The following is a 13,975-nucleotide window of genomic DNA, read 5'->3' on the forward strand; positions in this document are numbered from 1 at the left end:
AAACATACAGCAAAAGGTGACAATCATTGACCCACACAAATTATTCACAGCCTTTAACACCAAAAAAAAAAAAAAATAGATTTATTAAAAATAGCTTTTATATAACACAACCTTCATGGCGGTACAATATAACGCCGATAGAGTGGCTCTGGTGTGGTGTATCTGAGAGAAGGTTTTCCGTGCTGCCTTTAGGCGCTCAGTAAACACAACTCTGTTTGAGACCACTTGATAAGTAGCCCAGCCAAGTTCAGCGTACTTAGCCTCCCATCCATACATCCCATTAATGATAAATTTAACTCTTTCTCTCCGTAATTATTTTCCACGTGCCGATGGAATTCTTCATGTTTCCATTAGTATATTTTTACCCGGCTACGATTAAGCTTGAATAACTTTCTCGTTTGTTATCAGAAATGTTTTATTTGGTATAGAATTAAAGGAGAATGCATACTCTTTTTATGTAGCACAAAGTAAAGTTTATAAAAATCAAACATTAATTTAATTTCATGAGGTAAAATCAACGATGGTATAGTCGATTCGGAGAAAAAGAGTCAATTTGTTCTTTTTGAATCAAGAACTAGATTCAAAGTGCATGCAAAGTTTCTTTGAGGTACTTACGCGTCCACGCTGTCTACTGGGTTATCTCCCTCAGAGCCGTAACCACAGAAACAGCCGTAGTTGTTGATCGACAAACAGTTGATGTGAGTGTAGGCGTCCAGCACCTCACACAACTGGATCAGGTTCCGCCTCGCTCTGTGACTGGACTGGAGGTCACCTGACTTCTCTAGCACAGGGCCTGCGAGAGCTGGACAGAACAAGCAGAATATTTTTTTAAAAATACTTTTGAAAAACAAAGCTTATATATGGGAAAGAAACACACCATTTATGCCGTATCTCCCAATACTACAATTTTATGTCCCTCATTCTATATTAGAATGTTAATTTATTACCACGTATTAATTGAGGTGTATCAACATATGGAACATGAAGACATTGAGCCGGAGACAAACCCTATCACACATATGCATGTGTCTACTGACCATGTGACTATGGAACCAATGGCTGCTCCTAACACACATGTACAACAGGGGGGAAATGGACATCAAGAAGAAGTAAATGCAGGGGAGGAGTCTCCAGTTAGAGAGACGCCGATGTCACCAACTCAAAGCGACGGCAGTATTGGTCCTGGTAGATATAACCTAAGACCAATAACAAGCAGACCTAATTATAAGGTCGAACACTTATTTAATTATTTTTCCATATCACAAGTTCTAACTAAGTATCTGTATGCTTAATATGACACACTTAAAACTGATCATTTTACAGTGTATAGCTTTTCTAGTTAGACTTTTTGTATTGTATTACTTATTACATTATTATTCAAGACTACTTCCTCTACTGGTCTAACCTAATATTTGTATGCATAATATGACACTTAGTGACTGATCATTTTATAGTGTATAACGTGTTTGTTTAGAGGTATACAATGCTTTTCAATAGAGTAAATCTGTAAGTATTCTGTAGGGATACTAAGGCCTCTTATATCGCTGTCCTTCACTATTATTTACATGTTCATGTTCCTATAACTTTAAGGTGGGGGTGATTGTAGTGTTACTGAGTTGATTTTCTGCGTGCGTCCAGCGTGTCAGAAGGTCATTCCCAGTGTGTGTGTTTCATGTCCAGCGTGTGTGTGTGTATAGTACTGCATCAGTGTTATGCGAGAAGTGCTGGTTTCATTCACTGTTTACTGTAGTCTAATTTTGTCGAATAAAGCCATGGTATTGGTATACTAGTATTTGTTGTTTCATTACAAAGTAATTAGTTGATTTAAAAAAAAAATGATTTATGTGTTGTCCTCAACAATAAACAATTGCGTAAAGTTTTAACTTGATACTTGAATGGGTTTGGGAGAAATAGCGTGAAGTAAAAATGTAACCGACAGACAAACAGACAAACAGTGTGACTTGACATAAGTTTTGTTAAAAAAAACAACAACACACTTATCATATAATATAATATAATCCGAAAAGTTAAACATCACACAAAGCAAGTGAAAGCATTCGAAGGTTTGAGTCAGGGCCGGTCTTACGAACTGCGGGTCCAATATTAATGGAGGCTTGCGATGCCCCCTCTTCTATTTTTTAAAAAAATAGCAACTATTACTATTAATTAGATCATTATACCCAGGGCCGGTCTTAGGCCACTGCAACCTATGCGGCCGCAGAGGGCCCCGCACTTTATAGCCCCCGCGCGAACTCTAGGTGTAAATTATTAAAATTAAACCATTTTAACTTATTATTAAATGGTTCCTGGAATTCTCCCAAAATTGCAAAACAGACCAAAAAAGTCATGAAAATCTTCAGAAATTATTAAAATCTTCTGAAAACTGATGCAAATCTCATTAAAAACAGACCAAATTGTCATTTCGGGGTGTCCTTCAATATGTAAAACGCCAAGAATGGCTGCCTGGTCGTGCGGTTTGCACGCTGGACTGTCGTTCGGACTTATCGATGGTCCCCGGTTCAAACCCTGCCCGCTCCCATCCCCCGCCGTCCTGCGGGAGGTTTGGACTAGGAAGTAATTATCTTCAACTCTGAAGGAACATCCGAAATAAGTAAAACATTTTACAAAACAATCCGACTTGCGCTTAAAACTAAAGGGCATTGTCAGCTTTCATTTAGTAAAAATGTAATAAAAAGGTTAAATTTTAACCGAAACAAGATGTTCAAATACCTAATTTACTTTAATAGTCACTGGCATATAAATATACATCCAAATTTACCTTGACCTTTTAAAAAAAACAACAACAAAAAAACAACAACAAAAAAAAAAAACAACAAAAAAAAAAACAACAAAAAAAACAACAACGATATTTTGCTAGTCGATAGTAAATGTAAAAGGCAGATCTGAATGTTTATCAGCTTTTTGCTGGAAAACTACTATATCTGCTGTAGATGGCTCGTAAAGTTAATTTGACTGTAATGGACCTTATTCACCAATCGTAAACAAACAACATTTAGCCACGTGCTGCTCTATCTCTTCTATATAATTTACGATCTCATGTTTAATTCATGATGGTTGTCACGTGACAGATTTTTTCGTTGTTTTATCAATAAGATCACGTGACTAAATGTTGTTTGTTTACGATTGGTGAATGAGGTCCATTTTGTACTTAGTAAAGTATGAATAAAATGCACAAACGAATTTATTTTCTAATACAATATCTTAAGTTTCACTTATTATTGTTGTAAACCTGGTGGTGACACTAATGGGGGTAGTGCTGTGTGTCTTTAGCCTACCCAAATCGCCACAGTCCAGTGCAGGACGAGCGGTCAACCGTGACCAGTGACAGTACACGCCAGTTCGGCAAGGACCAGTGTCGTAAATATTACGCACGCGAAAGTCACGGCGAAAGTGATCAACTGGAGTGGTCAAGAGGGTTCGAGGCCAGTAGAGACACTATATATTTGAAATGGACCTCATTCACCAATCGTAAACAAACAACATTTAGCCACGTGGTGCTCTATCTCTTCTATATCGATTACAATGTCGCCACACTTTGTCATCAGTGTATATATAACAATGAGATGCCCCTGTACCTTAGAGAACTGATTACTCCATATGTCCCACAGAGAGCCCTGCGCTCAATGGACTCAACGCTTTTAGTGGTGCCACGTTTCTCCCTCAAAAGCTACGGTCTGCGGGCTTTTTCAGTGCACGGACCAAAGGTTTGGAACTCACTCCCCATTGATCTCAGACAGACAACATGCTATACCACTTTTAAGAAGAACATTAAGACCTACTTGTTTAAAACTTTTTTAGATTAGTTTTAGATTTCCATTGTCGTGTTTGTGTTTGTAATGTTATTACAGCGCCTTGAACCTACATTTTGTTTGTTAACAGCGCTTTATAAATAAAATTATTATTATTATTATTATATAATTTACGATCTCATGTTTAATTCATGATGGTTGTCACGTGACAGTCAGTTTATTTCGTTGTTTTATCAATAAGATCACGTGACTAAATGTTGTTTGTTTACGATTGGTGAATGAGGTCCATTAAACTGACTGATTCATTGGAGCCCTGAGTTGTGAGGTTCTTTAAGTTCGTGGTGTCGTGTGGTGCAGTTTGAAGAGAGCCGGGATAGTAAAGGAGAGACGTAACATTATCCTTATCGGCTTATCCCTACCCAGACTGGGCCCCGAGAAATCCATTTCGCATAGGGCCCCGCAATATATAGGACCGGCCCTGCTAAATTATACCAATATTTATTATACAACACGCATAGAAAGCAAGTGAAATGCGAAATGCAATAGATGCCTGAGGGTTAATTAAAATGACGTCAATCGAACGATACACTAAATATGTTAACCCTTTGGTACACTAAATATGTTAACCCTTTAAGTCCTACGCCTTTAAAAGCCTGTACCAAGAGCCATTACTGATAGTGATAAATTGCGGGGCTCCTGCCAGGCGCGGGGCCCAATAGGAGCAATCGGTTCAAATCGGCCTAAAGCCGGCCCTGGCTAGAGTTATCCTATCTTTATCAAGTAGCCAATTCAATTACAAAGTAGCACACTACTCGAGGCTTGGTCAACTAAATGCTAGAAAACAGTAACTGTCAGTGGCAGTAGGAAGTATACACAATCTAGATCAATCAGTGCAATCAAAGACAATCATTAACTCGGCGTGTACTCGACATTGAGATACGTTATCTAAGCTAAAAATCATACAAAAAAGTCAGCCTGACCTTGAATTGATAATTCAAAAAAAAATAAACAAACAAATAACATAATTACATATGTCACATAGACAGTCTGGTCATTATCTAACATAACACTTTGTTCAGTTATTCAAACTATTTTACCAATTGGCTACCACCGATATTTAAATTTCGATATATCTAAGTCAAAGAATACTTTTAAAAAAACAAACAAAAACAAAGCATATAGTAAGCGTAGTTGTATCAATTAGTTTGGATCAGTCATGTCATTAAATTTATAATAGATCTAGACTAACAATAATAAATCTGTGCGATTAGAAATATTTTTACCAATTGATTTTGTTTTTAGCTTTCTCAATACGCTATGATCCTATCACTTGTCAGGACCAGTTGGTAGGGGTTGAAATAAGGGGGTATCTTGGGGAATGTTACCTTAATCGCTTTAAATAATATCTCTCTCGCTCGCTCTCTCTCTCTCTCTCGCTCTCTCTCTCTATCTCTCTCTCTCTCTCTCTCTCTCGCTCTCTCTCTCTCTCGATCTCTCTCTCTCTTTCACAGTTAGGTATGTGATAGAATCAATTCACTTTGCCTGTTCCTCTCAGACCTTAAACCGCTTACCTAATTAAGGTAACACCGCTTACCCTAGCCGTGGTAAAACTTACCTAGTTGTGGTAAGACTACCAGCAGTAATAACCAAGTAAGCTTTGATGGTACATCTATCATCTTTGTACCTGACGAAGATGTTAACGTATTAATATTTTACTAACAAAGAGTCGGAACATCAGCTAGAAAAACAAATAGTGAAGTTTGCATAAATTATATACAGTGGCGTCACTAAGGTGGTTGTCACCCGGTGCGGTCTGCACCCCCAAATCTCCTATAAGAACGCCACTGGTTATAGATTAACACACAGCACAGCTTAATAAGCAAGATGAATGACAATTAGAGGGAAGTCCAAAATGATGATTAGGGCCTAAGTTGAGACTAGACCTCCTATGAACCGTTTTAGTATAAAGCGTTTACCTGTCGATGCCAACTTTGACCAGAAATCTAGAATAGTTTAGAAGTTGAGAGATTTTGACGTTCTTTTAGATATTTGATTACACAGTCTTGTATACTTGAGAATCTTGGAAGCTAACTGCAGAATTAGAGAAGGATCCTAGCACTGGAATTAAGATGCTTAGTATAGAAGGATCCAAGATATCACCTACAAAGACGAACCAGAAATGAGGAAATTCGAAACTGAACCACAATGCCAATTGGGCCATCTGACCACTGTAAAAAGGTCCTCACAGCTTGCAAAGATCTTCCTACACGGAACAGCACCAGGAAAAGAAGGAGAGGCAGACAAAGAAAGCGATTGGAAAACAACATAAAAGAAAGGAATGCAGAGAGATGGTCCTGTGGCGTAGCAACCATGACGCGAAGGAGTTTATTGCGTCAGGGGTTACGACCAATAGGGGGCCACACGGGCTCTTGAAAAGAAAAAAAAAAGGATGTGTTGACTGTAAGTAATTAACGGTGCCCCCGCTGCGGGGAAGAAGAGGAAACCGTGCCTAATATTCTGTTTGACTGCCCCAGACTTGCTGATCTCCGTCTCGACAGGTCTGGGAAACCAAAAATCCTCGATCTGTATGGCGACATGTATGCACTACGCAAGACAGCAGGGTTTCTGTCCAGGGCTTTGGCAAGAGAGGATTTGAGCCCCTCAAGCCCTCACTCAAATGGAGTTTGATGATGATGACTGTAAGTAATTAAATGTTTTAATTATTACACACCTTTCTTAAAACCATAAAACAAAATTATAAATCGTTGTGAAAAAAATGAATAAAATGTACACTACAAACATATATAAAATTAGTAGGCCTAATTCATTTCATTAAATACAAACATACTAGGTGTCTGTATAATAATAATATATAGTTATCTTATGAAATACGGACGTTACTTCAAAAACGAAGAGGATTATAACCTACGCGTGTTCCTAGGTTAATCTAGTCATGAATCAATGAATTAAAATCTGGCAATACATTGGTTTTCCTGGCTGACTCAGGCAACCCATTTCATGCTTTAATAGCACTAGGGAAAAAGAAGAATTTGCACAAATTTGTCATAGCATATGGATCGAGGAATGTGCCTTGATTTTTGTGTCTTTCAGAGTATTTTATTAGATTTTTTTAAATTTAAAGATTATGGTTTAATGTTTTATGTATAATTGCTACTTTACTTTTAAGTCTTCTCTCCTGAAGGCTTTCTAAATTGAGTGATTTTACTAGTGAAATGTTAATATTTGTTATGAATCTCACTGCTATATTCGTGCCTGATCCAGTTTCTTAATGTTTTCTTCCGTTGAGGGGGTCTCAAACAGAGGGTGCATATTCCATTATTGGCCCTACCTCTACTAGGTTATGTTTGATTCTAATTTTGTTTAATTGCTCTTTCTTTGTCTAATAATAAGGTATGTTAGAATTCGTTTAGATACATAGGTCAGTGTTAAGGCCTTATAGGACGATTGGTCTCGATACAACCGAGACCAATCATTACAGTAGGCTTAATCCTCAACACTGATCTGCAGCGTCGCAGCCTGATTTAGCCTCCTTTTATTTATCGGCATTTAGTATGACTTGAAATATTTATTTTTTTCACGTAATTACTTAATCTTAAGTTATTTAAACTAACCTGGTATCCTGTAATAGCGATAATTAAAGCTAATTTGGTATTCCTTTGATAGTTAAAAGCTTATCTTGTATTCTGTTTTTGTTTGAATTAACTCAGATTCAAAGTGCTTTGATCAATAAATAAAAAGAGAAAATTTCGAGGCTGTATTTGATTTAACAATCTAAACACGTCTGCAGACAATCTCTATATCAATAGCAGACGATAATCATGACGTCAACAAATGTGCTTTGAACAGATAACCTTGGTAGACTATCAGTTCTAAGTAATGGAAAATTTAGAAAAAATTGAGCATTATTTTTGGTAAACAAACATGCGTTGATAACATAACATGTGATCATATTTAAATTAGATTAGGAAACTCGGCAGAGGTCAAGATAACTTTTATTTATGTTGGGCTGTGACCTCATTTTAACTCTTTCTCTCCTAATTAACGATAACATCGCTGATTTGACCCCATTAAATTAAATTTATTTTTAGTTTTATAAACTACTATTTGTGTTGTATAAAAAGAACATGCATTCTCCTATAATTCTATATCATAAAGTAACGTTTTGTAATTACAAGCAAAAATGTTAGTGACGTTTGATCATAGCAGGGTAGAATGCAGAAATGTGAAAAATGAACGATTCTGTCAGAATGTGGAAAAAATAATTGCGGAGATAAAGAGTTAACGATCCATAATCTAACCTGCAGGGTCCCTGATTCTTACCGAATTCAAGGATTCACGCAAGAGCTTCACATTTCATCTCCACAATTGAAATTAGGAATTCATGACTTTTTTTTTTTTTTTTTTTTAGAATTCGCTTTGTGTACATTATTACAAGCTTACTCTTTAACCCCGCCCCCCCTCCCAAAAAAAAAAAGAAAAAAGAAAAGCACGTCTGCTGTGGTGTACTCTCAAACTCTCTAATCATTTTCCCGAATACGAGGCAAGGTTAAAGTTGACTTTTTTGTTTAACAATGAGGCTTTTGGTGTACGAGTAGAAACAAGCCCCGCCCATTCCATTTGTTCCGACTCTTTGAAGAAATAATGAAATACATCTCCTCCCTCCCCCTTCCCCTCCACTTAAAAAAAAAGATCATGTTGGAAACCTGCATAAATACAGTTTCTCTCTCTCTCTCTCTCTCTCTCCCCCCTCTCTCTCTCCCCCTCTCTCTCTCCCTCTCTCACCCTCTTTCCCTCTCACTCTCTCTCTGTCTCTCTCTCTCCCTCTCTCCCTCTCTCTCTCCCTCTCTCTCCCTCTCTTTCTCTCCCTCTCACTATCTCTCTCTCTCCCTCTCTCTCTCCCTCCCTCTCACTCTTTCTCTCTTTCCCTCTCTCTCTCCCTCTCTCTCTCCCTTTGTCTCTCTCTCCCTCTCACTCTCCCCCCTCTCTCTATCTCTCTCTCTCCCTCTCCCTCTCTCTCCCTCTCTCTCTCCCTCGCTCTCTCTCCCCTCCTCTCTCCCTCTCCCTCTCTCTCTCCCTCTCTGTCTCTCCCTCTCTCTCTCCCCATCTCTCTCTCTCTCTCTCGCTCTCTCTCTCTCTCTCGTGTTCTCTCAGTTGTTTTTTTTCTCCCTATACTTTCTTTTACATGTTTGTCATGTTCCTTCAGAATTGGAGATGATTACATCGGAGCCCAAACTTGACACCGGAGGATGATGGGACAGCGGCAGGCTGGGTTTAAACACATGACTATCGAGACGACAGTCCAGAGCGCATACCACACACGACCAAACAGCAATCCTTCATAAACCCAGCACCTTTTTAGAACTAGAGACTCGGAACAATCCATCCACCGCCCCACTGGGTGCACTCAAGTAAGATATGGAGGCTTGGTGGCTGAGTGGCCAGGAGCTTGGCTTCCGAACCGAGGGTCACGGATTCGAATCCTGCTGAAGACTGGGATTTTCACTTTCAGGATCTTCAAGGCACCTCTTAGTCCACCATCTCTTATGGATACCTGACATTATTTGGGTAAAAGTAAAGGCGGGTGGTCGTTGTGCTGGCCACATGGCACCCTCCTCAACCGGTGGCCACAGTAAACAGATGACTTTTATATATTCTACCCTATAGATCGCAATGTCTGAAAGGGAAACTTAATTCTTCAGCGGTGGCATCAAGCCATACACAAAGAACCATTGCTATGATGCTATGAAGTTTTTAACTAATACTAAGCGGTCCGGAATTATCCTTTTATCAGCACTGACCTAAACAACCAAGGCTAGTATCGTTTAACATGCCTATATTATGATCTCAAACAGGACGCACTTATCTGTACTGCTGATAACTTCCTATAAGCAGTGTTATACTTATAGACCTTTTTTACGTACGGTTAAAAGTGCGCAATATTAACTAGCAAGGATGAGAGCAGAAGGTGGAGGAAGTAAGCACACTTACACAAGACACATACTTACACAAGACACACACAAGCACAAAACACACACTTACACAGGACACACACAAGCACAAGACACACACTTACACAGGACACACACAAGCACAAGACACACACTTACACAGGACACACACAAGCACAAGATACACATTTACACAGGACACACACAAGCACAAGACACACACTTACACAGGACACACACAAGCACAAGACACACACTTACACAGGACACACACAAGCACAAGATACACATTTACACAGGACACACGCAAGCACAAGACACACACTTACACAGGACACACACAAGCACAAGACACACACTTACACAGGACACATACAAGCACAAGACACACATTTACACAGGACACACGCAAGCACAAGACACACATTTACACAGGACACACGCAAGCACAAGACACACTTACACAGGAAACACACAAACACAAGACACACACTTACACAGGAAACACACAAACACAAGACACACACTTACACAGGAAACACACAAACACAAGACACACACTTACACAGGAAACACACAAACACAAGACACACACTTACACAGGACACACGCAAACACAAGACACACACTTACACAGGACACACACAAACACAAGACACACACTTACACAAGACACACACAAACAAAACACACACTTACACAGGACACACACAAACACAAGACACACACAAGCACAAAACACACACTTACACAGGACACACACAAGCACAAGACACACATTTACACAGGACACACACAAGCACAAGACACACACTTACATAGGAAACACACAAACACAAGACAATCACTTACACAAGACACACACAAACACAAGACAATCACTTACACAAGACACACACAAACACAAGACAATCACTTACACAAGACACACACAAACACAATACAATCATTTACACAGGACACACACAAACACAAGACACACACAAACACAGGACGCATAGGCCTACTTATGCACGACACACACTTACACAAGACACACACAAGTACAAGACACACTTTTAATCAGGACACATTCAAGCACAAGACACACTTTTACACAGGACACACATAAGACAAACTTTTACAGGGGCGAACTGGCTATATGGGCGTTCGGGCAAATACCCAGTGGCCCGGTACCAAAATGGGCCGGTAGGGCCACTTAAAGGGTCTCATGAATGCCTTTATAGAACATATTAAACTTTTAATAATTATAATATTTTATTGTAAAAGAGGTCCACAGGGCGTCGTGTTTTTTTTTAAATCTTTACAGACTCTATAGTATAATGCTAATATAATCTAACACATTTTCCGAAATAATGTAATAGTCTACATCTGTAGACAGTGCTACTTGTGGCTTCATCCTTTTAGGGCACACGCTTTTAGCACTTATCGTTCAGTTATCGATACATTATCAACCTTAACAGAATGACTTTGAGGACAGGTAGACCTAGAAATGGATGTCCATTATCCATGATACAATATACAATCCAAGGGCCGAATTGTTTAGAAACGCCCGGGTCAGATTTAACACCCAGTCCGCCCCTGCACTTTTACACAGGACACACGTTTACACAGGATACGCAAAATCACAAGATATATACAAACACAAGACATATACAAACACAAGACACAAGGGGGGGTAACCGGTATTAAAAAAAGAGAGTAATTTAATATCTGGTTACATCCCTTAGACTCTGATCAACTGATCTTACCAATCATTACCAATGGTCCCATGAGATAACAATTCGCGATTTCATTAATAACAAATAGAGGTCTCTAGCATGTAGTACTGAGATATTGATATTTATTTATTTATTTTATTTCTTTTTTTTTACTTTTTTTTTAAGATACCTCATCTTTTTAGCTTTTGACGTCAGTTGTAGAGCTGTTTACATACTAGGAATCCTTGGGCTTTTGCCTCTTTTCTTTGCACGGAGCACTCTGGCGACAATGGAAAAGTACAACATCCAAACCACAGTTGGAGTAAGACAAGGCTGCCTACTGTCACCAACACTCTTCAATATCTTCCTTGAAAGGATAATGGAAGATGCCCTCGAGGGCTATGAAGGTACTGTTAGCATTGGAGGAAGAAGAATTACTAACTTTCGCTTCGCAGATGACATTGACGGCCTAGCAGGGACAGAAGAAGAACTAGCTGACCTGGTGATGCGCATTGACAAGACTTCCGCAGCATATGGCATGCAAATAAATGCCGAAAAAACTCAAATTATGACCAATAGCCATCAGGGCTTTAAAAGAGGCATCGGTATTGGAGATGAAAAGCTAACTAGTGTTAACAGCTTCAAATACCTCGGAGCTATTGTCTCAGATGAGGGAACAAAACCCGAATTATTGGCCCGAGTAGCACAGTCCACAGCAGCCCTTTCGAAACTTAAAATAATATGGAAAGATAAGGGCTTAGCCCTCGGCACCAAAATCAGACTGATGCGCTCTCTGGTCATGGCCACATTTTTATATGCTTGCGAGTCGTGGACGTTGAATGCAGAGCTTGAGAGGAGGATCCTAGCAATGGAATTGAGATGCTACAGAAGGATCCTAGGCATCACATTCAAAGACCGCATCACAAACCAAGAAATCAGAGACAGGGTTACTGTAGCGATAGGAGCCCATGACGACCTGCTAACTATTGTAAAAAGACGAAAGCTTAAAACCTTTGGCCACATTACAAGATCTACGGGGCTCGCAAAGACCTTCCTTCAGGGAACAGTGCCAGGGAAAAGAAGAAGAGGCAGACAGAAAAAGCGATGGGAGGACAACATCAAAGAATGGACAGGCCTGCCATTGAGAGAGGTTCTAAACAAGGCAAAAAAAAAAGGGAGGAATGGAGAAAGACGGTCGACAAATCTTGCCTGGTGCCCCAACGGTCTAACAGACTAAGGGATAGGTAAAGGTAAAGGTAAAAAAGATTGTAAGCACGGCAGTGGAAATAATTACATTACGGTTGTCATAACATCTTAACGTTTTAAGTTGCTTTGTATAAGTTTTCCATTACATGGCATTTTTTAAAATAATAGCATATAATGAATATTTTTTTAAATATAAGGTACTTAAATGTATATAGTGAGAATGTCAACAGAAGTTAATTGAATAGAACTATCAAAAAGTGAAAGTAGAACATTAAATGATATTAAAACATTTTAAATCTCTTAGTCACGCATTTTTTTTCCACTTTGTCTCCATTTGCTTAGAGTTGTTTCCCTTCTGTAGTGCTTTTCTACGTTAGCCCAGTTCTTTATATTAGTTTTTATGAAACGTGTGTATACATATATATACATACATGTACATAGGCATTTCAACATTTATATTGTTTCTTTTATTGTCTCCCTTCTTATGCCAATTTTTTATTTCCTCCCTTGAGATTCTGAAAACTACTTCCTCATCATCAAGGTGGAAATTCTGTCTGCTGGAGTCAGTATCTCGGGAGTTTCTGCTCTGCGACAATTTCTCTGTGGCTGTCTTTTAGTCACAGGGGTCAATTAGAGTCCTACAGAAATTGGTCCCCCCCCTTTCTTTTCTTTCGTTTTTCCCCCTTTTCTCTTTTTTGCTTCTTCCCCTCTTTAGTCTATTATCTGTCTGTAGACAGCACAAGCATGCACAATGTTGACAATGGTGGTAGAGAATTATTGTTGTAACATTCTATCTATGGCTTCCTTCAGTCACAAAGCGACTATGGATCATCTCATGGAAATGAGATGAATGCCTGGGCATTAGCTGTGGTCGGAACGATGTCGCCCACACATCAGTTGCCTCCCCACTCCACGCAGCTGATGTATCCAAAGGAACGGCAGTGCCGATACAGTTTGGGGTCAGCGGCGTCGCAGGTTCTGCCAGAGTGTAGCACTGGGTGCTGCAAACTGCCTTAGGGTCGCCAGCTCCTGATTTTTCCTCAGGGTTGACTCCCTGTTGTAACAATAGTTAAGCAATAACATGTATATAAAAAAAAAAAAAAAAAATTTGATGCAAAAGTTTGTTAAAATATAAGGATATGTTGATGCTCAATATAAGAACAACAGAAGAAAACCAGTGTTAAAATAAAAATACTAACTGTTTGCAAAAATACTTTTTTTTTTAAATAGTATATTTAAACTATATTTGTTTGTATACTGCTCAAGTATGAACAATACGGATAATGGTGTTGCCCGACGGTGTTGGAAATTTATTTTTGCAACGTTCGTT

The 13,975-nt window shown here is 39.0% G+C and overlaps 1 protein-coding gene across 1 annotated transcript in view; it reads right to left on the reverse strand.

Annotated features, from left to right (window-relative positions):
- Window positions 1-7,681, reverse strand: part of LOC106050321 (basic phospholipase A2 nigroxin A-like) — a 10,254-nt gene extending 2,573 nt beyond the window's left edge. Inside the window, exons 1-3 of the mRNA XM_013205279.2 lie at window positions 7,403-7,681; window positions 5,386-5,454; window positions 616-802 (exon numbers count right to left, since the gene is read on the reverse strand). Of these exons, the coding sequence (XP_013060733.2) occupies window positions 616-802; window positions 5,386-5,446 (248 nt within the window). The 5' untranslated portion in view covers window positions 5,447-5,454; window positions 7,403-7,681. The remainder of the gene's footprint in view (window positions 1-615; window positions 803-5,385; window positions 5,455-7,402) is intronic.
- Window positions 7,682-13,975: the final 6,294 nt, after the last annotated feature.

Source organism: Biomphalaria glabrata, chromosome 7 (genome assembly GCF_947242115.1).
Source record: "Biomphalaria glabrata chromosome 7, xgBioGlab47.1, whole genome shotgun sequence".
NCBI classification, from domain to species: Eukaryota; Metazoa; Mollusca; class Gastropoda; family Planorbidae; genus Biomphalaria; species Biomphalaria glabrata.